General features: G+C 41.0%; 1 protein-coding gene across 1 annotated transcript in view; it reads right to left on the bottom strand.

Annotated features, from left to right (window-relative positions):
• Window positions 1–8,156: 8,156 nt before the first annotated feature.
• The window catches only part of HTRA3 (HtrA serine peptidase 3), a 59,701-nt gene continuing 42,230 nt past the window's right edge, over window positions 8,157–25,627 (bottom strand). The window contains exons 7-9 of the mRNA XM_073001015.2: window positions 16,287–16,332; window positions 12,004–12,099; window positions 8,157–10,503 (exon numbers count right to left, since the gene is read on the bottom strand). Of these exons, the coding sequence (XP_072857116.2) occupies window positions 10,338–10,503; window positions 12,004–12,099; window positions 16,287–16,332 (308 nt within the window). The 3' untranslated portion in view covers window positions 8,157–10,337. The remainder of the gene's footprint in view (window positions 10,504–12,003; window positions 12,100–16,286; window positions 16,333–25,627) is intronic.

Here is a 25,627-nt window from a genome sequence, read left to right as displayed (position 1 = left end):
TGCCCATCGGATTATCACGAGAATACAGTGGCAAACTCTGCTATTGGATGGGATGAGGATTGAGCCCCCTTATAGCCACCTTGAGTCCTGTTACTGGAAAAAAGGTAGCATCATCATCCTCATTTAACACAGTGGTCACCAATCTTGGGCCTCCAGATGTTCTTGGACTTCAACTCCCAGAAATCCTGGCCAGCAGAGGTGGTGGTGAAGGCTTCTGGGAGTTGTAGTCCAAGAACATCTGGAGGCCCAAGGCTGGGGACCACTGATTTAACAGATACTTAGGTTTTTGGTTAAAATTTAACCCCTCCATGGAGACAGGCCTTGTTGAGGTGGAGAGGCTTGCACACTTCAGCGTGTTTGAAAGCAAAGCTGGCAGAAGTGTTTCTATCTGAAAGGTCTCCCAAGTCAGACAGGTCTCAACTGATAAGCCAGACTAACTGTGTCCACCAACCATCAATTATGATGAGAAAAAAATAAACAAATCCGTACCGGTCATTGCCTAGGTCAACAAAGACTGCATCAGATACTATAGCCCTTGGGCATCTGGTGAAAAATGGGCTACAGGGCTCAGGAGACTCTGTTGAGGAACCAAGACAGACTGCTGCAAAGCTACTGGAACAATGTAAAAGCAAAACTTGCAGAAAATTGAAAATTTATGAAATGCTATAATGAGGCAAGCCCAACAGCCCTTGTTTTCAAAAAAGGTTTATCATCTGAAATAAAGTGTTTTCAGAACTGAAATTCTAAGAACTAAAAGAGAAAAATCAACACATAACAATGACCATAGTATGGAAGACAGATGGAGGGCTAAGGTCGACACAGGAGTGGAATAATGTTTCAATAGAGGGTCAATTTATGGAACAACCCAGAAATTATAGGCTGACAAACAGCAGACATTACTGAGGGGAAAAATAGTAACTCACATTAACCAAAACTCAAAAAGACAATGGCTCCCCGTTTTGCACCAATTACAAAGTACACAGTAAAAAATCTACTAACAGATGGAAATGTAGTAATCGGAACAATCCCAACTAAGACGCTAAAGGAAATAAACCAGCGCATGTGTAGCAAACACAGCTACCATAATTACCATGGAACTTGGTTACAAACTGCAACCCCCCCCCAAAAAAAATGGCATTCCAAAATGGAAAATTTGGGTGAAAAATAAATTATATGCAGACATTAATAACTGAAAACACTTGAAACATTCAAAACTTAAAATGAAAAAGTAAAAGCCAGACTATGAAAATATATGACCTAGAAAGGAAAACAATTGTTGAAATTATGGAAGAATTAAAATAACAGATAATAGCTACAAGCAAAGAAAATTGAAATATATGATGGACGTTTGAAACAATATAGGGACACTTTGAAATAACCAATGCAATTTTGAAATAACCAGCAATAATTCTATAAATCAAAAGGAGAAAATGCAGAGCAAAAGAAATTAGGTCCATGTAAAAACGATACTCTAAAAATTTGGAAAGAAATATGGGAAAGCCCAAATTTCTTCTTAAAGAAACTGTAGGAAAACATATGAGTGATATTGTAATAACAACTGAAATGGTCTAGATGAGCTGCAAGGATTTTGGTTAAAACATTTAATAAGTCTCAATCATTGTATAGCAGTTCAATTTAATCACTTCAAAATTCCACAACTGGATGACATATTTCAAGGGGATTCTTTGTCACCACTACTGTTGAACATCTCACTAATCCCCATGACAATAATTTAAAAGAAAACTGGATTGGGCTACCATATTTTAGAACAAGCGGGGGGGGGGGGGGAATCAATTTGTTATACATGGTTGACCTAAAACTACATGCAAAAAGTTCCACAGAGATAGAATCTGCTAAACACAATGCAAATTTTTAGTGACGATATCCAATGTACAGCTCTGTCTGTACAACATGGCAAGATCCAATAACTAGATGGGATAAAGTCTAAAAATGCCAATATTATAAAATCACTGTTAAGTGATGAAAGTTATAAATACCCTGGAATACTGGAAGTGGATAACTTCCTGCACACAAAAGTTAAAAGAACTGAGAGAAAGGGAATATATCAAAAGACTGCAGAAAATCTTAAAATGATAATTGAATTATGGAAATACAATCAAAGCCATAAACACAAGGGCAGTTCCAGTACGCAACTGGAATAACAGTTGGACCCAAAATGAATTAGAAGAATTGAATTGAAAAACACGGGTTTTCGGTTAAAACTTGTATCTGTTATATAATACCAGTCAATGTTTTTATCGTTTTGATTGACTGCCTTGGTATTTTTTAAAATAGTAATAATGGGATACTGCTGCAGCTTTGGTTTCTTTCTAACTTTTCTTACTCCTGGGTTAAATGGGACTAACTAACATAGTGTGTGGGACCAATTCTCTGCTCTGTGCCTCTGAAGAATTGGCTCAGCAGCCAACGCCATGCCTGTGAAATGTGTTTGCCCTTGAGCTTAGCTGCTTATTGCAAAGCCTCAAATTTATCATGGAATCATGACGTTGGAAGGGGCCTATAAGGCCATCAAATCCAACCCCCTGCTCAGTGCAGGAATAGAAATCAAAGGCTATCTGCCAGATGGTTTGTCTTAAGTTTCTCTTTAATGTCCCCAGTGTTGGAGCACTCACCCCCTCTCGAGGTAAATGGTTCATAATTTCATCCTAAGAGTATTTACTCCCCAGTAATTGTGTACTATTTGACGATCACATAAATTTCTGTTTGAAATTTTAGTTTCTGTTTACTGCCAGATTCATTTTTTGGTATAACCTACTACTGATACAGCTTTGGTTTCAGGTCATATCACAAACCTATATGACTCCAGTAAATTGTACTTAGCATTTTGGAACAGGTTATCTTGCCAATTCCTGGCAGAAATGAATGCAGTACTGCTAAGCCCCAAACCTGCACAACCCCAACATAGAAGTAGAAATGATAGCTCTCAGCCAACTTCTAGCAGCTTTGCCCCCTTCCCATCTGACAAAGGGTAGAGGTGCATGTCCTGCCCTATGTCAGTCATTGTTTCATTTTCTGTCAGTCAGTCTCCATTTAGATGATCTGCCCTGCACTTTATACAGCAGTAGTCTGAGTCACTGTTTGTGGAGCTGCAGCTGAAGCCAATTACTGGATCAAGTTAGGATAGAAAAATATAGCTGCACAAGATTTTTATTGTTGATGCCATCTTACTAATGGAAGCACAAAACATCACCAAAATTCTTTTTGCAAGCAGGTTGTGGCAACTCATTTCAGCTACTGCCTGTTATTTCTGAGTAACCATAGAAATGTAGACATTGCCAAGATACTGTTGTCAAACAAGTGAAGAATGAGGCAGTTGCTAGTCAGCACTGTGGCAACCCCTGACTTTATTCTGAACTTATTTATTTATTTATTTATTTATTTATTTATTTATTTATTTATTTATTTATTTATTTATTTATTTATTTATTTATTTATTTATTTATTGGACTTATATACCGCCCCATAGCGCTACAAGCACTCTCCGGGCGGTTTATTTGCTGGCAAAGTGAGAAGGAGGCAAGGAATGTTTTGTTCCCCTGTCCAGCGATCTGGATAGTATTGGGCTACAGCTTATTTCTTTCTTCCAAGCTTTAATATGTTTTGGAGAAGTCAAAATCAGCACATTTTTGTATGCACGGTTTCCACTTGTGTTAAGTGAATTAGTGTATTCTCCTTGTAAAAGCAATCCTTCCCATTCACCCCTCAAAAGGATATGCTCTCATTTCCACCACTATAATACTGGCAAAATGCTTGGGAATGAAACAGAAGGCCAAGGCACTGAGCCACGACACCACTGGGGTTACTGGTAATTGATGCCCGGTGTGCTTTATGTGCACATGTTTGAACTCAAGCACATTCTGACATAGACCTCTAAGGGATCTTTGAACCATGGCAATTGGCATGTCTTTGCACATACACAATGAATGCACTAGGGAATAGTAAATATTACAGTACAGCTATATAAATGGAAACAAACTATATGTGCTTCAGAAATATTATGGGTAAGTACCAACTCCAGTTTGCGAGGCCAAGAGGGCTGTAAGAATGAGGGTACTACAAACTGCAAGACCTGGGTAAATGATGAGAAGATCTTTTCGTAAACTTTTCCTAACACACATGCCACAAATAAAAGGAATTAGGAGCTACCAAAGCATGGAGAGAATTCAGGTTGCCAGAAAATATCTTTCCTTAGTCTAGTTAGACTGTTGTGAAGTTAGAGGGTGCTGCAATGTGAAGTATAGAGAAATCATAAGAAATAAAAATCTAACAAAGGTCCTAGGCCAGAACCAGACATTTAGGAGAGATAGATTGATAAGATTCTCTAGCCAAATACTGGATTCTGAGTGTTTCAGAAAGTGGATCAGCTACAGTAAGTCTGATATCTGGCAGTTTTCAGGCCTTTGGTAAAGAAAGAAGTTGGCAAAAGGAAATAATTACCCTAGAACTGCTGGAAGGGGCTTTATAGATCATCAAGTCCAGCCATTGTCAAAGAGGCACAAAGGAGAATTGATTTCCTAACTTCTGTAATGCTTCAGTGGATTTTCATGAGCACAGAGCAGGCAGCTTCAAGCAAAGCTGGAACCATATGTAGGGCCATATCTGAATGCATCATTTCAGAGTGGTTTACTAATATTTTGCTGGTTGCATTATCTACATCTGAGAAGGCTCATTTGAATGGAATTATTTAGAACCACATTTCTCATCATTTTCTATGTGCTGGAGGCTTTGTTGAGAATCTGACCCATTTCCTCATTAATGAACGCCATCCTGTCCTTGGACTGTGGCATCCATAGTATCTCCCAAACAGGATTTCAGTTTAACAAGCATCTCTGTGGCATGCAGGCACACAAATGTATATAAAAACCACAAGAGGTTCTTTGACCCATGTCTAGCATTTGGAGTCCTCTGCATTTGTACTATCTTCTGCATTGTCCTCTCCCCTGAATCGTAACAAGTGGGTCATAATAAATAATTACAACCTGTGGCGCTTGCCCTTGTGGCCCCTGTTTTATTTCTTCCTCACAAAGGCTCATGCTCCTTCTTCCTCTTCACGCTGCCACCAGATGTTTCTTTAACATCAATAAAGTACTGGACACTTATGCTGCCAAACACAATCAGTTTATTGAACAGGGTGGGGTTAATATTCAGCAGGGAATTGCAGTATAAATCACAGGAAGTGAATCACATATATTAAACAAGGTTTGGTTCATTCAAATCACTCTTTTAACTCTATCTATCTCTGACCCTCCTGGCCCAATTCCCAAGCCTCCTGCTCTCTAACCCTCTTTTCAGCCTCTCTCTCTTCCTTCCCGACTCCTCAAACTCCTCTCTGGCCCCACTTTCCGGTCTCTCCATTGGCTCTCCCATCAAGGTTCCGCCGTGACGGACAGGTGAAGTCTGGGCTATCTGGTACACAACCTAACATTCAATACTTGCTTCAGTAATTAAAACTCAGAAGTGCTGGTGTCAATAGAATCTGGCTGCTACCCTATAAACTTTGTGGAATTAGTATCTCTTGTATGCATATATACAGTGGCTCTGGTCCTTCCTGGAGGAGAGAACACAGAAGGTGGTGCTGGGGGCTCCTGGCAGCTGGATGGTGGTTTCTATTTTTTCAGGGTTCTATTTTGTCTCCCATGTTGTTTTATATCTACCTGAAACCGCTGCCCAGAGTTTTGAGGTTTTGTGTCACCAGCATGTAGATGACACCCAACTGTCCTTGCAATTCAAATCTGAGGAAGCTGCTTCAGCTCTAGACCAGTGTCTGATGTCAGTAATCGACTGGATGGTAGTTAATAAAAGCTGAAACTTAATCCAGACAAAACAGGTGCTCCTGCTCGGTCAAAAGGCAGATCAGGTAATAGGGCTGCAGCCTATGCTGGATGGACTTGCACTCCTAAAAACAGAGGTGTGCAACTGGGAGGTGCTTCTGAATTCATCTTTGAGCCAGGATTACCAGGTTTTGGTGGTGGCCAGGAGTGGCTTTGCACAATTAAAACAAGTGTGTCGGCTGAGCCCATTCCTGGAAAGGTCTGATCAGGCTACAGTTACACATTCATTGGTTACATCCTGGCTGGATTACAGTAACATCCTCTACATGTAGCTGCCTCTGCAAAGTGTCAGGAAACTTCAGTGGGTCCAAAATGTGGCATCCAGATTGCTAACTGGGACTATTCACAGGAATCGTATAATCCACCCACCCCCATTACTGCAGTTCCACTGTTGCTGATCCATTTCTGGGCATGGTTCAAAGTGCTGGTTCCAACCTATAAAGCCCTAAATGGCTTGGGTTTAAATTATCTCAAGGACTGTGTCTCTCTTTATGAGTTTGCCTGGGTGTTAAGATCACTGGGAGAGCCATTGTTCTCAGCCCCACCGCCTTCACAGAGGTTTTTGGTGGAGAAACAGGAGAAGGCCTTCACCGTTTCTGCTCCCAGACTTTGGAAAGCCAGGTTGGCTCCATCTGTGCTGTTTTTCCACAAGCAGGTGAAGATCTTTCGCTTCAGGCAGGTTTTTCCTTAATTGATGGCCTGCCTCAATGGGATTTTTAAGTGGATTGTTGTGCCTTACTGCTTTGAATATGTTTTGGTGTTACTTTTGTTCATCAACTTTTAGTGTTGTATTTGATATATTTTTAGTATTTGTATATATAACTGTTTTTAGCATTAAATGTTGTCTTTTAATGTTGTAAGCCACCTTGGGTTCTTTTAAAGGAGAAAGGTAGAGTTAAAATATTTTAAATAAATATGCAGCCTTATAAACTCTTACATTGCATTAGGAAGATGCATATCAGCTTTCCACTTATCTTTTCTCATTAATTATGATGAGATTCTGGTCAAGTTCTGAGTAATGTGATGATGCATCTTTCTGGGAATAACAAAACAAGCCAACTAATGAATCTCAAATGTTTTCATTCCCTTGACCTGAACTTGACCGAAGCAAGTTGTTGCAGCCAGAGATTTTTCTTCAGACAAAGCCCAGACGTGATGTTAAGCCTATGTTTTTGTCTTGGATAGAGATACAGTAACTGGGCGTTTACTAAAAGAAGAAGAAGAAGAACATCTTGTTTTAAGCAGGCAGCCAAGTACTTAACTGTCTAAAATATGGCTTGAGAATAAGTGGTAAGAAAATAAGACATGTGTATAGTCAAAGGAAACAAAATGTTTAGAAAACTTTGTAGATCACCCATGTTAACATCTTAGCTAACACAGCATATCTTATTATAGATATGCACACAAATGTATATAAAAATGTAGATAACTACATTCATTCTGCTGCCTTAAAAAGAAGAAAAAAAAGAACTGCACAAAAGATCAGCTTTTACACCCTAATTTGGTTAACAAGGTCCACCTTAACACATTTCAAGTATTATGCTTTTTAGCCCGTTGTAGGGGCTGAAAATTAGGATATGATTAGACAGTGAAGTTATCCTGGGTTGGATCAGGCTAAACAGTGTCACCTGAACGTGTGATCTGAAATTTAGAACAATCATTGCATCCATATACAAGGATCTGGTTGTTTCAGGACAGAAAGTCAGACCACATTTCAAAGTGACCCTATTTAGCATTTTCTTCCCTCACAGTCCCCATGCCCCTGCCTTCTGTTCTGTTCCTTCTCCACAGGGAGTGAGAAAAAGCTGGATTTTATTTATTTTATCATCTGTTTGTATATGATTTTACTGGCTTGAGAATGAAATGAAATAGCACTGGATTCTAAAGAAAATGGGGGTGGAGGGAGAGATCTTCCTCTACCTCCTTTTCTGTAAGGCGACTATTGTTATTATTAAATGATAAGTGACAAATCACTTCATTGGTTTACTACCAAAGTGAAATAGACTGGATTTTTTAAAAAAAAGAAACAAAAATTTTGCTCTCTGCCTCCTGTCTTGTCACCCACTCTGCAGGGAGAAGGGGAAAGCTAGATTCTCCTTCGTGGCCTCTGTGAATGCACACTAATGGGTTAATCTGTGCACGAGCAGAGCAGTCTTGGAAACTTTCACAACTTTAAGCACTTAGACCTTAGCCCCTACTCTGCACTAATTTTCCATATAGGAGATCTTTTGGAATCCATCCATCAGCCATTCTCACAACATAAGCATTATGAAGAAAAAATAACAACACAGTTAAACACAAAAATTTACAATTCTGTTGACTTTAATTTTTGTACAGTAGAAACATACAGTACTTGTCATAAGTATACAATTTGTATAATAATGCTTTCCAATACAATGAAAAATAATTTTAAACTCCTGAAAAACTGTGCACCTTCTCAACATTATAGCCTTGTTTTGTACACAGTTTAGAGTTTATACCAGCCAATAATTCTATAAGAATCATTTACTACATTCCACTTCTGCATGACCTTGGCATAAACTAGCCTGTGACCAAAACCAGATTAACCATACAGCATAATGGAGGAATAGCTTAGCCTGCAATAGAATAATTTTATACTTTTAATACTTTAGCGCTTCTTGTTGCAGAGAACAGCTTGGAAATATGTAGGTTTCACATTCTGAAATCTTGGTCAAATGACACTTGGTGACAAAGAGAGTGAGGTTTCAATGTCTTACATAGTTTCTTGCCCACTTATTAGCTATTCTTTCCTACACAGGTGTTCTAATGTTCATACACCTTTAATCGCTGCTCCCTTTGTCTCTCCATACCCCACTATTGTTCTCTTCAGTCTAACCTTTAATGTTGGGGAATAAGAATAAGCAAGAGCAAAGTAACATTAGGTGCTTTTAGAGGGTGGCAGAATGTTTAAGCTCAAGAAAAATAATATTTTTTCAGGACCAGATTTGCTACCCAACTTTCAATCAGTTATGTAAATTATGTGTTTACCTCCTAGTGATCAGACTTGAAACAAAGCAAGCTAATTTGCATGATAGAGGGGTGAGAAATGCTCAGATTAAAAGAAACCCAGGTTTTTAGTATTTAAAGAATCTCTATTTAATGGGAGCTGAGCATATTCTCTACTTTGAGTCAAATGTTGGCTGTGGGATGGAGCTCAAATGCAAATTTGTATGTTTACAGTGGTAACATAATTGGGGAGGAACAAAAGTTGGCGTGCTCCTAGCTGTGTTTCATCATTGATGACAAATGGGTACTAGCATCCCTATTCTAATTTCAAACACACACTTCTTCATTATTTACACACTCTAATCATGTTTCCCTTGCTAAGGTCACTCAATTTGCATGGAAGGCTTGCATCCTGTGCACACACATGCACAGAGAGAGAGATTTAAATGCAGTAAATCCCTAAACTGCTTACATACCTTTCTCCACGCCAAGGTTTTCAAAAGATGCAGCTCTACAGCACACCCTGTTAACTCTGCCCTGCACACTTAAGAGCCAACTGCTTTTAATCCAGATGAAAGAAGAGGCAGAGATTTCACTCTTAATTATGTTTGAAATATTCAACATAACTCTTTCAGCATGCAGCAATGCTTCTCACAGAAGCTGTTGGGTACAGCAGCCAGCTCTGGGATGTCACATGGGACCTCATAATGTCAGTACCATTTTTCTTTTCTCATTTTAGGTGGCAGAACCTCTCAAGTGAAGAGAAGTTCCTTCACAAAAAACAGCAAACATCAGGCTTGATGTTTGTTTTTCTCCTGAACAAACTACTTTTGCTTGAAAGAAGTGTTTTCTTTGCTTCCACATTCACCTGTGTTGCAACTTTAGTATTGACATACAAATCGCTCTTGTGGTCATGTTACCTCCAATGTTTCCTTCCTTCTGAGTGGGTCACCCTGTTCTTCTTCTGAGAATTACTATGTCCCCAGTTCTATTCATGTAACTGAAGACTTTGCAGAGCAAATACAATGTTTCACATTTGAGCCAGATTGCCAAGAGTTCCATTTTGGGTCAGACTGGCTTAGGCTGCTACTCACAAATCATACAAAAGCCAGTGTAGGGCTGTGTAAAGTCCACAAAGGCTCAGGTGGGGTGGGGGTAATAATCCAAAAGCAAATTTTGCAGACAGAAGCAATATTTAACTGCATAGTGCATAATTCTAATTAAGCATAAATATTTTCCTCAAATCAGAAGAATCATGACCAGTTTGAGTTCCTTCCGAAAATCATAACCTATGTGAAGTCCAATGTGCAGAACTCCTATCATCAATCTGCAGTAACTTGAAATATGAAATGTGAAGTAGTAGTGCTGCTGAAGCCTCATCCGTTGTTATCTATCAGGCACAGCACTGGCAAAACCATCAGCCATGAAAAGGCACAATTACTGTCACTATAAAGGAGGTATCTGATGTTCCAGAATAAATGAGTTTAATTGTTTCACAACTATCTTCCTCAGTTTGGTTTACATAAGAACTTCTGGTTCAATATTAAACAACAAATCATCATTCCCCCTTCTAACTTCAAGTAGCAGAGGTGACTCATTTATCACTGCCTCTTGCAGGTCAGCAGAAGTTTTTAGTGGTCGTCCATTCACTTTAACAATGATATCTCCATCCTGAATACCACCTCTGTGTTGTCAAAAGAAAAACAGATATAAGCAAAAGTTCATTTCTCCTTACCATAAATACACTGATCAGCCAGAACATTAGAACCACTTGCCTAATATCATGTAGGTCCCCCTCATGCTGCCAAGATAGCTCTGACAGGTCAAAGCACGGACTCCACAAGACCTCTGAACTTATCCTATGGCATTTGTCATCAAGACAGTAGTAGATCCTTTAAGTCCTGCAAGTTGTGAGGTGGAGCCTCCATGGATCAGATTTGGTGTTCTAGCACATCCCATAGGATCTCGGGAATCTGGAAGCCAAGGCAGCACCTTGAACTCTTTGTCATGTTCCTCAAACCATTCCTGAACATTTTTTGCAGCAAGGCAGGGTACATTATCCTGCTGAAAGAGGCCACTGCTATCTGGGAACACCATGGCCATGAAGGGGTATATGTACTCTCCAACAATATCTAGGCAGATGATCTGTGTCAAAGTAACATCCATGAATGCCAAGACCCAAGATTTTCCAGCAGAATGTTGCCCGGATCACAACACTGCCTCTGCCAGTTGTTCTTCTTCCCATAGTGCAGCCTGCTGCCATTTCTTCCCCAAGTAAACAACACACATGCACCCAACCATCCACCTGATCTAAAAGAAAACATGATTCATCAGACCAGACAACCTTCTTCCATTGCTCCATGGTCCAGTTCTGATGCTCATGTCCATTGTAGGTACTTTCAGCAGTAGACAAGAGTCATCATGGGCATCTGACCAGTCTAAAGCTATGCAGCTCCATATTCAGCAAACTGCAGTGCACTGTGTGTTCTGCCACCTTTCTATCATGGCCAGCATTATGTTTTTCAGCACTTCAAGCTGCAGTTTCTCTTCAATGTGATTGGGCAAGACAGGCTAGCCTTCACTCCCCACATTCATCAAAGAGCCACGGGCACCTGCAACTCTGATGCTGGTTCACCAGCTGTCCATCCTTGCAACATTTTTGGTACGTACTAACCACTGCATACTGGGAACACCCCACCAGACTTGCTGTTTTGGAGATGCTCTGACCCAGTCGCCTAGCCATCACTATTTGGCCCTTGTCAAAGTCACTCAGATCTTTTTACTTGCCCATATTTCCTGCTTCCAACTCATGAAATTCAAGAACTGGCGGTTCACTTGCTGCCTAATGTATCCCACTTCTTCACAGGTGCCACTGTAACAATATCATCAATGCTATTCATTTCACCTATCAGTGGTTTTAACGCTGTGGCTGATCGGTGTATAACAGGCCTCCATTGTCTCAATATGTTTTTATAGGAGGCTTTTTCTGTCAACTCAGACTGACACTTAAAAATTAACATTGCCTAGTTTACTGCAACTGAAACTGAAAGTAGGAATCTCATTTCAAGTTTTTTAGAATAAAAATAAGTCAACCACAAGTTGAGCCTTAATGTAGAAGTGCTTCTGTTGGTTTTGCTGCACTTGGTTTATGTAGAGCAACTGTTTCAAGTTGGAACCAACATACCTCTGTGATGGTGAATTTGGAATAACTTCATGTACATAAATTCCACTACTGACGTCTGGGAAATCTGGATTATTAAGCTTAAGTTCTTCTACTAATCTAAAAACAAAACACACACAAAAAGACAAATATTACTAAAAAGTGAATCATTATATTACGATTGCCATAGCCATTCTTCTTTCATGCAATCAATCAACCAATTTATTTTATTTATTTAAAATATTTTCCTCTTAAAAAGGCCTATGGCAGCTTACATCTTTAAAAAGACAATATTTAAAAGCTAAAAACAGTAAGGATACAAATATTAAGAGAGAATTAAGTATTATATTGAAAATGGTAAATAAAATGAATACTAAAAACAGATTTGAAAACAAGAAGATATAACTATCCATTTGTAGCCAGTCACAATCAATGAATTAATCAATCATCCCCATATGCATTTGATCTGAAAATCAAGGATTTTTACCCCAGTGGATTATTTTATCAATAATAGCTCAGTTACATTATGTTAAATTAACACTAAAACACTCATCAAGCGCAGGCTATTAATACACACTGACACCAATGGAAGACCAAGTGGGTAAGTCTGGTTGTGTTTTTTATTGTTTTAGTAACAGAACGAGAGATTGGTGATGGTAGAGGCACAGGACCATTAGGAAAAATATATCTATTCATTGTGTGGGTAGCAGGATGATTGCCAAATGAAAGAAGAGCTCTCCCTCTCCAATACAGGCCTTTGCAGGTTTAGAGAGTCTCTCAGCTGTTGTTTACTATACATGCGGAAATTAAAACAGCTACCCATGATTAGACCAGAGCGGGGCCAACAGCTGTGTCTGTACGATACCCAGGCTGAGCTATTTAATTCTGGCTGTGTACACCATACAAAAGCAACTTAAACTATGGGATGGGTGGGTGGAGGTAGAGAGGTTGTGACTGCTGTTGCTGCCACCACTATCTTCATGTTGTTGTTGTTTCGTCATTAATCTATGTCCGACTCTTCGTGACCCCATGGACCAGAGCATGCCAGGCCCTCCTGTCTTCCACTGCCTCCCAGAGATGGGTCAAATTCATGTTGGTAGTTTCAGTGACATTGTCCAACCATCTCATCCTCTGTTGTCCCCTTCTCCTCTTCCCTTCACACTTTCCCAACATCAGGGTCTTTTCCAGGGAGTTGTCTCTTCTCATGAGATGGCCAAAGTATTGGAGCCTCAGCTTCAGGATCTGTCCTTCCAGTGAGCACTCAGGGTTGATTTTTTTCAAAACGGATAGGTTTGATCTCCTTGCAGTCCAGGGGACTCTCAGGTGTCTCCTCCAGCACCACAATTCAAACACATCAATTTTTTGGTGGTCAGCCTTCTTTATAGTCCAGCTCTCACTTCCATACATCAGTACTGGAAAAACCATGGCTTTCACTATGCTGACTTTTGTTGGCAAGGTGATGTCTCTGATTTTTTAAGATGCTGTCGAGGTTTGACATCACTTTCCTCCCAAGAGGCAGGCGTATTTTAATTTCATGGCTGCTGTCACCATCTGCAGTGATCATGGAGCCCTAGAAGGTAAAATCTGTCACTGCTTCCATATCTTCCCCTTCTATTTCCCAGGAGGTGATAGGACCAGTGGCCATGATCTTAGTTGAGCTTCAGACCGTTTTTGGCGCTCTCCTCTTTCACCCATATTAAGAGGTTCTTTAATACCTCCTCACTTTCTGCCGTCAGAGTGGTACCATCTGCATATCTGAGGTTGTTGATATTTCTTCCTGCAATCTTAATTCCATCTTGGAATTCATCCAGTCCTGCCTTTCGCATGATGTATTCTGCATATAAGTTAAATAAGCAGGGAGACAATGTAAGCTTTGTCTGTACTCCTTTCCCAATTTTGAACCAATCAGTTCTTCCATATCCAGTTCTAACTGTTGCTTCCTGTCCCAAATAGAGATTTCTCAGGATAAGGTGGTCAGGCACTCCCATTTCTTTAAGTACCTGCCATAGTTTACTGTGGTCCACACAGTCCAAGGCTTTTGCGTAGTCAATGAAGCAGAAGTAAATGTTTTTCTGGAACTCTCTGGCTTTCTCCATAATCCAGCGCATGTTAGCCATTTGGTCTCTAGTTCCTCTGCCCCTTCAGAATCCAGCTTGTACTTCTGGGAGTTCTCGGACCACATACTGCTGAAGTCTACCTTGTAGGATTTTGAGCATAACCTTGCTAGTGTGTGAAATGAGTGCAATGGTATGGTAGTTGGAGAATTCTTTGGCACGGCCCTCGTTTGGGATTGGGATGTAGACTGATCTTTTCCAATCCTCTGGCCACTGATGAGTTTTCCAAACTTGCTGGCATATTGAGTGTAGCACCTTAACAGCATCATCTTTTAAGATATTAAATAGTTCAACTGGAATGCCATCACCTCCACTGGCCTTGTTGTTAGCCAGGCTTTCTAAGGCCCACTTGACTTCACTCCCCAGGATGTCTGGCTCAAGGTCAGCAACCACACTATCTGGGTTGTCTGGGACATTCAGAAATTTCTGGTATAATTCCTCTGTGTATTCTTGCCACCTCTTCTTGATGACTTCTGCTTCTGTAAGGTCCCTACCATTTTTGTCCTTTATCATGTCCATCTTTGCACAAAATGTTCCTTTAATATCTCTAATTTTCTTGAAGAGATCTCTGGTTTTTTCCTTTCTATTATTTTCCTCTATTTCTTTGCACTGTTAATTTAAGATGGCCCTCTTGTTTCTCCTTGCTATTCTTTGGAAGCTGGCATTCAGTTTTCTGTCACTTTCCCTATCTCCCTTGCATTTTGTTTCCCTTCTCTTCTCTACTATTTGTAAGGCCTTGTTGGGCAGCCACTTTGATTTCTTGCATTTCCTTTTCTTTGGGATGGTTTTTGTTGCTGCCTCCTGTACAATGTTACAAGCCTCCATCCAAAGTTCTTCAGGCACTCTGTCCACCAAATCTAGTTCCTTAAATCTGTTCTTCACTTCCACTGTGAATTCAAAAGGGATTTGGTTTAGCTTATACCTGACTAGCCCAGTGGTTTTTCCTACTTTCCTCAGTTTAAGCTTGAATTTTGCTATAAGAAGCTGATGATCAGAGCCACAATCAGCTCCAGGTCTTGATTTTGCTGGCTGTATAAAGCTTCTCCATCTTTGGCTGCACAGAATATAATCAATCTGATTTCAGTACTCCCCATCTGGTGATGTCTATGTGTAAAGTCTTGTGTTGTTGGAAAAGAGTGTTTGTGATGACCAGCTTGTTCTCTTGACAAAACTCTATTAGCCTTTACCCGTCTTTGTTTTGAACTCCAAGGCCAAACTTATCTGTTATTCCTTTTATCTCTTGACTTCCTACTTCAGCATTCGAGTCCTCTATAATGACAAGAACATCTTTCTTTGGTGTCAATTCTAGAAGGTGTTGTAGGTCTTCATAAAATTGGTCAGTTTCAGCCTCTTCAGCATTAGTGGCTGGTGCATAAACTTGGATTACTGTGATGTTAAAAGATCTGCCTTGGATTCGTACTGAAATCATTCTATCATTTTTGAGATTGTATACCAATTGAATTGAATTGAATTTGCCCATTCGCATCCATTATAGTTCACTGACACCCAGGATGTCAATATTTATTCTTGCCATCTCCTGTTTGACCACATCCAGCTTACCAAGGTTCCTACTGTAGATGTTACATTCCAGGTTACTATGCAATATTTGCAGCATTGGACTTTCCTTTCACTTCCAGGTCTTTTCACAGCTGAGCATCCTTTTTGCTTTGGCCCAACCACTTCATTAGCTATGGACCTAATTGTCCTTGTCCTCCACTCGTCCTTAGTAGCAAGTTGGACGCCTTCCGACCTGAGGGGCTCATCTTCCAGCATCATATCTTTTAGCCTTTTGTTTCTGTCCATGGAATTTTCTTGGCAAAGATACTGGAGTGGCTTGCCAGTTCATGCTCCAGGTGGATCACGTTTAGTCAGAACTCTCCACTATGACCTGTCTGTCTTGGGTGTCCTTGAACGGCATAGCCCATAGCTTCTCTGAATTACTTGACTCCTTTCGCCACGGCAAGGCAGCAAACTATGAAGGCGACTACAGTCATAGGGCACTGTAGCCTTGGTTGCTACCTGAACATGCTGGCTCCTGACTGGCCTAAGATTGGCCCTTTTTCTTTATGATAGGAATGGGGAGCCTAGCACTACAACCCTGCACAGGAGAGACTTACATTTCAAATGTAATTACAGACATAAATTATAGCAACTCAAGATGTTCTACATTTGAATACACAATAAGGGACTTACACAGGTGTGATTGTCATCATTCTTATACCAATAAATCTTTTCCCATCTGGAATAAAAATAAGAAACCCTATTAGGAATTTCTGATAATGACTTAAGCACAATATTAGAACCAAATAAAAATCAAGCAGATCATCAAAGGTGATATCCCATGTTTCACCTGGGATAACTGTTTCACAGGCAGAACCCACCACTTATAGTCAGTCACACAACATGTTTGGGGGAATTCACCCCAAGTTCACTCCATGGACGGTCACTCTCCATTGCTCCAGTAGAACCTAATGATCTGTGACATATTCAGGTTCTAATGAAATCAATGGGATTTGTTCATTTAACTCCAAGAGCTTTGCTAGTTTCTGGATATGATCTAAAGAATAATTGGGCTGACTTCCAGATCTTTACAGAATCATCCCAGATGTGCAGAAATAAAAAGGTGTTGGTCATTCAAATAAGCATACCACATTTGCATCCAATGCCTGGAAAAGCTGCTAGTTTCAAGTGAGTTGTCTCAAATGCCACAAAGCCAGAAAATTAGATGTTAAGGTAATGCTTAAAGTATATGCCCCATGATCATTGTGCACTGCCACAAAATGGATCATAGGATATGTACCAAGAAAGTCTATTTTGGTAGGTACAGAGGAGGAATCAATACACACTGGGTGCAGCCCTTAATCACCCAGAAAAGATGCAAAGAATCACATGGATTTCATATAGCAGGAGGAAGGATTTTGCCCCTCACCATCAGTCTTCACCATGCATATTTATTTATTTATTTATTTATTTATTTATTTATTTATTTATTTATTTATTTATTTATTTATTTATTCATTCATTCATTCATTCATTCATTCATTCATTCATTCATATCCCACCCATCTAGACCAAACTCTAATCTGGGCAGCTAACAATAATTCAGAAAATTAAAAACAATATAATAAAATAAAGACACTTGTAATAATATAATTCAAGATGGTGAAAGTAATTAGGTGACGACAGGAGGAAAAGATATTAATGTAATGCAATATCTACATAACTGATAAAATAATAACCAAGAAGGACAGAGTATTGAAATAAGTACCAGAAAATCAAGCTACAAACCAGATACACAGAAGAGAGAGAAATATTCTGCAGGCCAAAGCAAAATGTTATAAATTAAATGGACAAAAATATAGGCACATCTTCTTGGTAGGCATCCAGTGTTCCTTCCACTGGGTGGTGCAGAGAAATGGTGACATACCCAAGCCCATAGACAACTATGGAAGAATCAAGAGCAACTACAGTAAAACACTCCGGAGAAAAGTGTACCTATGATTGGCACCTATCACTTTTTTTAAAGCTTGAAGAACATGGAGGGTGTACTCCACATTGCTTCCTTGTAAATTTCATGGACAGACATGTTGGAAGAAAATACAATAGAAGCTGCCACTGTTGTTGTGGAAGCACATGTTAAGATGTACAGTGGTGCCTCGCTTGACAAGGATAATCCATTCCAGCAACGCTGTAGAATGAAATCGCTGTCAAACGAAGGTAAAAAGCCCACTGAAACCCATTGAAAACTGCTCAATGTGTTCCAATGGGCAAAATGCCTCAGCGTCCAGTGAAGATCCTCCATAGGGCGGCCATTTTCTGGTGCCTGTAATGCGAGGAATCTGTCCTAAGCACAGCAGGGAGCCATTTTGAACAGCGGGTGGCCATTTTGAAACCTGACGATCAGCTGTTTTCTGATCATCATAAAGCGAAAAATCAGTTCCCAAAGCAGGGAACCAATAATCGTGAAGCGGTTTTCCCCCATTCAATCATCATTTTGCGATTGCAATAGCGATCGCAAAAAACACATCGTGAAGCAATTTCATGGTTAAACGGGGTAATCGTTAAGCGGGGCACCACTGTAATGGGTTGGAAATACCATGGTGAGTGCAAGAATGCAAGCTTTAATCCAAAATGACAGGCTTGTTTTAGAGAACTTGCTGTCATGAGAGGCCTTGTGGAATGGGACAGAAAGTTCATCAGAACACCAAAGGGACTTAGTTCTAGTCAAATCTTAATGTGTAGCTTTGTAGCAATGTAATCAGGCTCCAGAAATATTTTATTGAAACTCATAGAAAGTTTCCCATCCCCTCTTTCAAGTTCTGAGGCTCCATGGGGCTCCCTTTTGCCCTGGGCAAATCTTTGGGGGCATCAGGACATGGGAAGCCTTTAATAGTTAAAAAAAATACCACAATCTAGATTGCTGCCACTGGGATTCTTGAACTACTATCAACCTGAGCCCTCAAATGAATGATTCTTGTTGGACTGAAATGATTCTTGCCGAAATTAATTAGGTAACTTGTCTTCAGTCTCATAGAAAGTATTTGGCCTTGTCCAGAAGAAACCCTCTCAACAACATGCCATTCAAGGGGTACAGGCATACCCCCACAACTGAGGCAGAGGTGCACCTGATTGCAGACACAGATTACTGATAACAAAGCCACACTTATTTCTGGAAAAAACAGATATTTATTGCTCAATTGAATAAGGAGTTGCTAAACTGGAAAAGAAACAGAACTCCTTTCTGTACTGTTTTAAGAGGGAAGAAGGCATCACTGGTGGTGGGGTTTGGACATGGTCCTTCTACACTCCAAACCAATTAAAATTAAACCTACTGCCTCTGCAGACAGGTGAAGGAGTATGAGATGAAGCTGTTGTCAAGAGAATATTAGCATTAGCTGAAAAGTGGCAAGTGTGAGGTTCGAGTAAAACAACACAGCACCTGTTTGCTGCAGTTTTAATAGAGTGCAGAACAGTGGGTGGTACCCTTAGCAAGGAAGACATACAACAATCCATCTCCTCGTTGCTCCCCTACTTTGTCGTCAAATCTTTTGTCATCTTTTTTTGGACTGCTCTGCCAAGGCTGGGAGTGATTGGTGGAGAAGGTCCAGAGGCTGCAAGCAGGGGCACTTTCCTCTTTAACTTTCCTCTTTACTGTGACTGCTCACAAGATACTCAGTTCTGTATCTGGCAAGAGCAGGACAGCCCTGCAACAGTGGCATCAACTCAAGGGTCATTTGGGTGGTCAAGCCCACACTCTTCAACAAACAACCAGATCAGCTTCAAAAGCCTTATGCTATTCACTGTCTCATTCGCCTTTGTCCCCACATCCTATCTTATAGACAGAAAAGGGATTATTTTTCCCTTTGAAACTGGAAGAGAAATGAACGGAAGGCACAGATATGTAATATGAGCAGATAAGCAAGAGAGCTAATAGCAAAGTCACGCGACTGGAACAGGTAAGCAAAGGAGCCAAAGCAGAGTTCTGATCTGGGGAGAAAGACAGATGATGAGGCAGTAGAGTCCTTCCTACTGTTGTTTGAATTCATATGATTTCCTGACTCTTGTTTGGGTAGTGAAGAGAGACGTGTGGATGCTTTCTCTGCAATGCCCAGAGAATGTGCTCGCTTACATCTTGCCCTCCATGCAACCACATACTGCCTTATCTTTCAGGCCACCTGATTTTAGTAGGGGAGGCCATCCTAGTTCTTTATTGCCTTATGGAACTTCTGTGTACCCTCCTGTTTCACTAGAGGAACTCTTCTGTGTGTTGATCCATGCCAGTTTGGCCTTACGATTGACTGGGAGGCCTTATATACACATTGTGGGTATGCTTTTAGTGCCTGCAGTTCTCAGCACCGATACTTTCTTCCTTTTAGTATCCGCTCAGAAATTAAGGCTCAGTATTTTTTAAGAGCACTATAAATTGCTACTGTTTAAAGTGGGTCGGCTTTTGCAAGCCAATGTAGCTAATATGAGTGTGGTTCTTTATCAGCTGAATTTATTAATTTCATCTTTACTGATTTTTTTAAAAAATGTTTCCTTAGTATATGGAGTTCCTTGTAATTAATTCCTACATTTGTTATGCAGCCTGGAGCATATTTTGGATGAAATCAAAGTAGTCTTTTTGTCTGACAGGAAATGAAATGATGAACTAATCTCTGAGGAACAGCTGAGGCAGCAAAGGCTAAAGAACGAGAACCAATGGAGTCTTTCCACAGTTTTCTGCTGTGAGCTGTCAGTGGCAAAGTGTTACTGTCGAGAAGCTGTTCTTTCTCCATATGCTCTTATATTTTCCCTGTAGGAAAAGGTGGCAGCATTGTCAAGATTTGGCTTCTTTTGGTTGAGAAAAGATTAAATACCAACTTTTGCAATATTCCCGTAATTCTTCTACAACGTCAGTGGTTGCTATTACTAGGGATCAATGGCTGGCTGCCAGTTCAAGTGGTGATTCGAGTTTCTCATATTACCGTAAGGCACGTTCCCGCCAGTCTCGCTAATATCACTGTGCGCAGGCCTCCACACACAGCTTTACCACTAGACTGGCACCTGTATGTGCAAACATTCTCCTTGCTGATCCAGCAGCAGGGATTGTATCCATAAAACACTTTTTAAAAGGTTACACTCCTGTTGCCATTCATTGTCTTTCTATTCTTTCCAGAACTATGGTCCTATAATTTGGAGTTACTACTATTTGCACATTAAATTTTCTTCCTTTATTAAAATGTGCCTCAGATAGGGATAGTAATTACTTCTGCAGCTGGAGTCTGAGTTTTTCCAGAGCTAGCTGGAATGATATCAGGAATTACATAAGTACTTTAAAATGCTTTAATTATATTTACTGCCACACTTTGGATCCCATCCATTGTCACAGGCAGATATTGAAATATGAGCATGAAAGGTCCCAAGAGCAACTAAGAATGACTGCCTTGCTGGCCAGCTTGGCCCAGGTTCTGGACTTCAACAGACAGTTCTAGCACTTCATTGTCCCGCGTCTCCCAGCTCCAAGGTGAGGACTGAGTCTCCTTGGTTCAACAGCAGCAGAAGAAAAGCTGGCGTAACTGCTTACAGTGTGAAGTCTATTCTGTGCACAAGCACTCCCCAGGGCTATGGATCTAGCAGCCTGAATGGCCATTTGCTGCAATAAGATTATGTGGAGAAAGGAATGGGGAGGGGGGGCAGTAGAGAATGTAGAACAGCAATAGGAGGAATTATATGAAAGGTTTAACAGGGTCTCAGCAACTTGCCACGTAGCAAATTGTTTTGACGCCACTAGTTTCACAGATGGCCAAAAGGACTGAAACAGACTCAACACAGAGGGAGGCAGCTGTGCCCCCAGAAAAACTAAAAGCTATCAAGCTACCAAGAGTCAGACAGGAGTCTAATAATACATGACCCTGCATTATGATACAGACAGGTATTCACATTCTACTATACACTCCTTTACTTATATACTAGTCACATATATGGAACTGCAATGTAAGTGAAGACAAAGGAGTACCAAAAGGAACATCTGACAAAGGAACAAGATTACCAAGATTATTGATTGGTATCTCCCCCCCCCCCCGTGTTTTATACATTGTTTTTATGTGACATGAAGTTGCATCCAACTTATGGCAACCCCTGTGAATTAATGGCCTCCAAAGGGTCCTATTATTAACAGTCCTGGTCAGGTATTGCAAACTAATGACCACAGCTTCCTTTACTGTTTCATGTTCAGTCTTCCTCTTTTCCTACTGCCCTAACTTTTCGTAGCATTATTGTCTTTTTCCAATGAATCTTGTATACTCATAGTGTACCAAAAATATGATCGCCTGAGTTTAGCCTGTATAATTAAATTTGTAAACCGCCCGGAGAGTGCTTGTAGCGCTATGGGGCGGTATATAAATCCAATAAATAAATAAATAAATAAATAAATTTAGCTGCTAGTGAGAGCTCAGGCTTGATTTATCTAGAACCCACTTATTTGTCTCTCTGGCCATGCATAAAATATTTTCTGCAACATCACATCTCAAGTGAATCAATTCTTTTCTTCTTTATCTTCTTCACTGTCCAGCTTCCACATTTGTACACTGTAACTGGGAATATCACAGTATGAATTATCTTGGCCTTCTCCTCCAGTGATATATCCTTAGTCTTTCCCAGTTTGTTCATAGCTGGCACTCCAATACTGAGGCTTCTTCTGATTTCCTGGCTGCAGTGTCCATTCATATGGTGTCACTTTACATTGGCACTTCTCGTGTGTAAGGAGCAATCACGAGGCCACTATTGTTACCCAGAGGACACCTGGATGTGTTCAAGTTCCTCATATTCTCCAAGAAGACTCCTTCTGTATCCCAGCAAAACACTGGATGGAACATCTGTCCAGCTCAAGAGGCCTATGAATAGTTTGTTGAGGCAGTCAAAAGATAAGTTCATAACCAACTACCTCCAAGGTCTAACATTGTAAAGAGTTACCAAAATGAATAATTATTTTTCACGGTTTGAACAAAATCTGTGGTATGGTATAGTTCAGCTCATGCAAACTAGATGACATAGTGTTCAGTGAAAATTGCCGAATCTTTATCAGATGCCTGAAACCAACCACTATTGACTACAGATCAGTTATTTAACAAACATTGCACCCAGTAACAAATGGAGAGCAGAAGCACCTAACAGTGAAAGGCTCAAAGCACCTACATTAAATGCACATCCACTCTTTATCCCCCCCAACCCCGGAATAAAGATGCAAAACAAATAAATATGGATTAAAACACGGGCCACACTTTATTGATAATCATTTGAAGAAAAAATTTGTGCTGCCAATCAATTGTAGTGTGGAACAGATAAATCAGTATTCATATAGGTGAGTCCCTGGCCCCAGGTTCTCATGGTCTTAAGGACAGCAGGAACCCAGCTGGCCACTAATAAACACCCCCAGACCTCAAGCCATCTTAACTTGATGACTGTTGGTCTGGAAGTGGCCCAGCGCATCTTTCCCGCCCAGGTGCTGTAATCGCACGATCTGCAGCCCTGGGAGGTCCGATGTGCTGTTAGCTTACCTGATCTTAAAGTGGGACTCACAGAGAAATACCTGTTTTTCTGCACTACCCGCCACAGCATAGGGACTAGCCACGCTATGTCCTATGCCTGCCATCAAGCTGCTCGAGCTCAACACGCAGACCCCCCTGGATGTCTTCAAGGAAGACACCCAAACCCAAATCAGACAGATGGACTCCATTGTTCTGAGAAAACTCAGGCCTATCCATTTGGATCCTTTGGTGACCAATCACTGATCCAAGGCCACTGCAGAATGTTCTGCATACCTCAGGGTTAAAACTCCTCCTGGTCGTGTTAATGTTGAGGAAAAACTGGGTGTCTCTCCACGCCAGATGTGGCACAATCGTGGACCACAGAATTCTCATCACAGGGTACCTGGTCTTCAATCACCTCAGGTCCCGCACATTATCCAAAACAAGTGCCTTACTGGGATGCCTGGCTAAATCGTTACCACTGAGATGCATGACCAGTATATCTGGTGGCGCCTGCCCAAAGGCCGCCAACCGGCAAAGTTGGATCCATTGCATGCTCGGACTCCTCTCCATGTGACTTATGCACCGGCCCCAAGGCCCAGATCACTCCCCCAATGGGATTCAGTGGCATAAAGCCCTGCCCAGTGGACATAGCTATGTCCAATAATCATAATATGTCGTTGCCTCACCAACAAAATGGTACCTGTGTAGACACAACACCAGGCCCCTGCCTATACATTAGGCAATGATCTCACATATTTCCAAAAGCTAGCCGAAGACCCCCTGCCTAATCTCTTAATCTCTTCTGAAGTGTGCCCCATAGTGGCTGCTGTAGAAGCTGCTCCTATTCTAAAGGAGTGGCTTCCAAATCTCATACCAGTCACTCCTACCCTAGTTAATGCTAAGTCTGTCAATTTCCAGAACTGATACCTCGTCAGAGGCAACCCCTCAGCATGCTGGAAAAAATATCCTGGGCCTTGCCCCCTCACTTTCATAGATGCTTGTATAGCTCTAATGGGGCAAATTTGCAAATGCTGCATTGCCCTAACGTAATCTGAGTACCCTTACCCCACTGATCGACCTTGGATCGCCAAATGAGTATTCTCACCTTTCCATCCTCTATTTTAACATCCTGCCATTGCAGGGCTATTCTGGACTTATCCTCTTTTCCAGACGCAACCACTTCGCTAATTCTAAAAGCCTCAAAGAAGGTCAGCAAAGATGCTGCCTGGAAAAAGGCCTTCTCATAAGGATTTTCACACAAGAATGCCCACTGATTACAGATGTGCTCCAATAGCTGTGGTGAAATAGGGACCCTAGTATCCTGACTCCTTCCTCTCTCCTTAGACCACCCTTCTAGTATTTTTAATGTGGTAGTCCCCTGTATGATCCCTGAACCCATTGATCTTTGCGTAATAAGCTAATGCAGACAGCCTACCCTGAATGGTCCCAGGTGCCAGTCCTTTCCTATTCAAATGCACCATGAATTGCTGCAAATGATCGACCAGAGCCAGCCATTCCGGCTCAAGATTAAACATTTTCCTGAATTCCTGAAACTCCATACTCATGGATAAATAACCCTTCCTGGTCCTTGGAGCCCAGGCCAAACGTATCACTCTTGATGCATCCTGTAGCCAATTAGCCAGACCTCCAGGGGCAGCACTTTGGGAAACTCCTTAGCTCCGGGATCTAGCTCCCTGAACAAGTCCATCTGTGGACATGACAATGCATCAGCTATCCTGTTTTCAAGACCAGGCATGAGCTGGATGTACACCAACACATTAAATTGCAATGCCCAAAGCGTGAATGCCCTAACCAGTTTCATGACCCGCTCCAAATGTGACATGTGACATTATAATGTAAACAACTGCCAGATTGTTGCTCCAGAAACAGAGCACTGAATTTGACCACTCTTTGACCCAAAGCCCAAGGGTACCAACTATTGGGAAGAATTCCAAAAATGTCAATTCCCTACTAATGCCCCTAGTGTGCCATTTATCGGGCTGGGTGCCTGCGCACCACCAGCCTCTAAAGTAGATGCCGAATCCCAGAGATCTGGCAGCATCTGAATGTACCTGGAAATCCGCTTTAAGCCCTATTTCCCCTCTCCAAAGAAAATACTGTTAAAATCTTCCAGAAACACCACACTGCTAAATCTTCCCTCATGCTTCTGGTGACCCTGGTTGTATGCCAGGGCCGCTTAAGACCCTGCATGGCAGTGCACAATTGCCTAAGGAATGGACGCCCCGGGGCTACAACTCTACATGCAAAATTTAAATGTCCTACTATTTGCTGAAGATCCCTCAGGGTCACTTTACTCTTCTGTAAAAGCATTGCTAATCTATTCCTCAGATCCTCTGGCTTATTATCAGGAAGCCATGATGCCTACTGGATTGTGTCCAGCTCAATACCTAAAAACGTGAGTGAAATAGTAGGTCCCTTCTTTTCTGCTAGTGGTAATCCTAACTGCTTTGCTAATACATGAAATTGCTCTAGTATGAAACTACACCTTCCTGTGTTCTGTTT

This window comes from Pogona vitticeps, chromosome 5 (genome assembly GCF_051106095.1).
Source record: "Pogona vitticeps strain Pit_001003342236 chromosome 5, PviZW2.1, whole genome shotgun sequence".
NCBI lineage: Eukaryota > Metazoa > Chordata > Lepidosauria > Squamata > Agamidae > Pogona > Pogona vitticeps.
The sequence above is the reverse complement of the archived record's forward strand: the minus strand, read 5'-3'. Positions and strand labels throughout refer to the sequence as shown.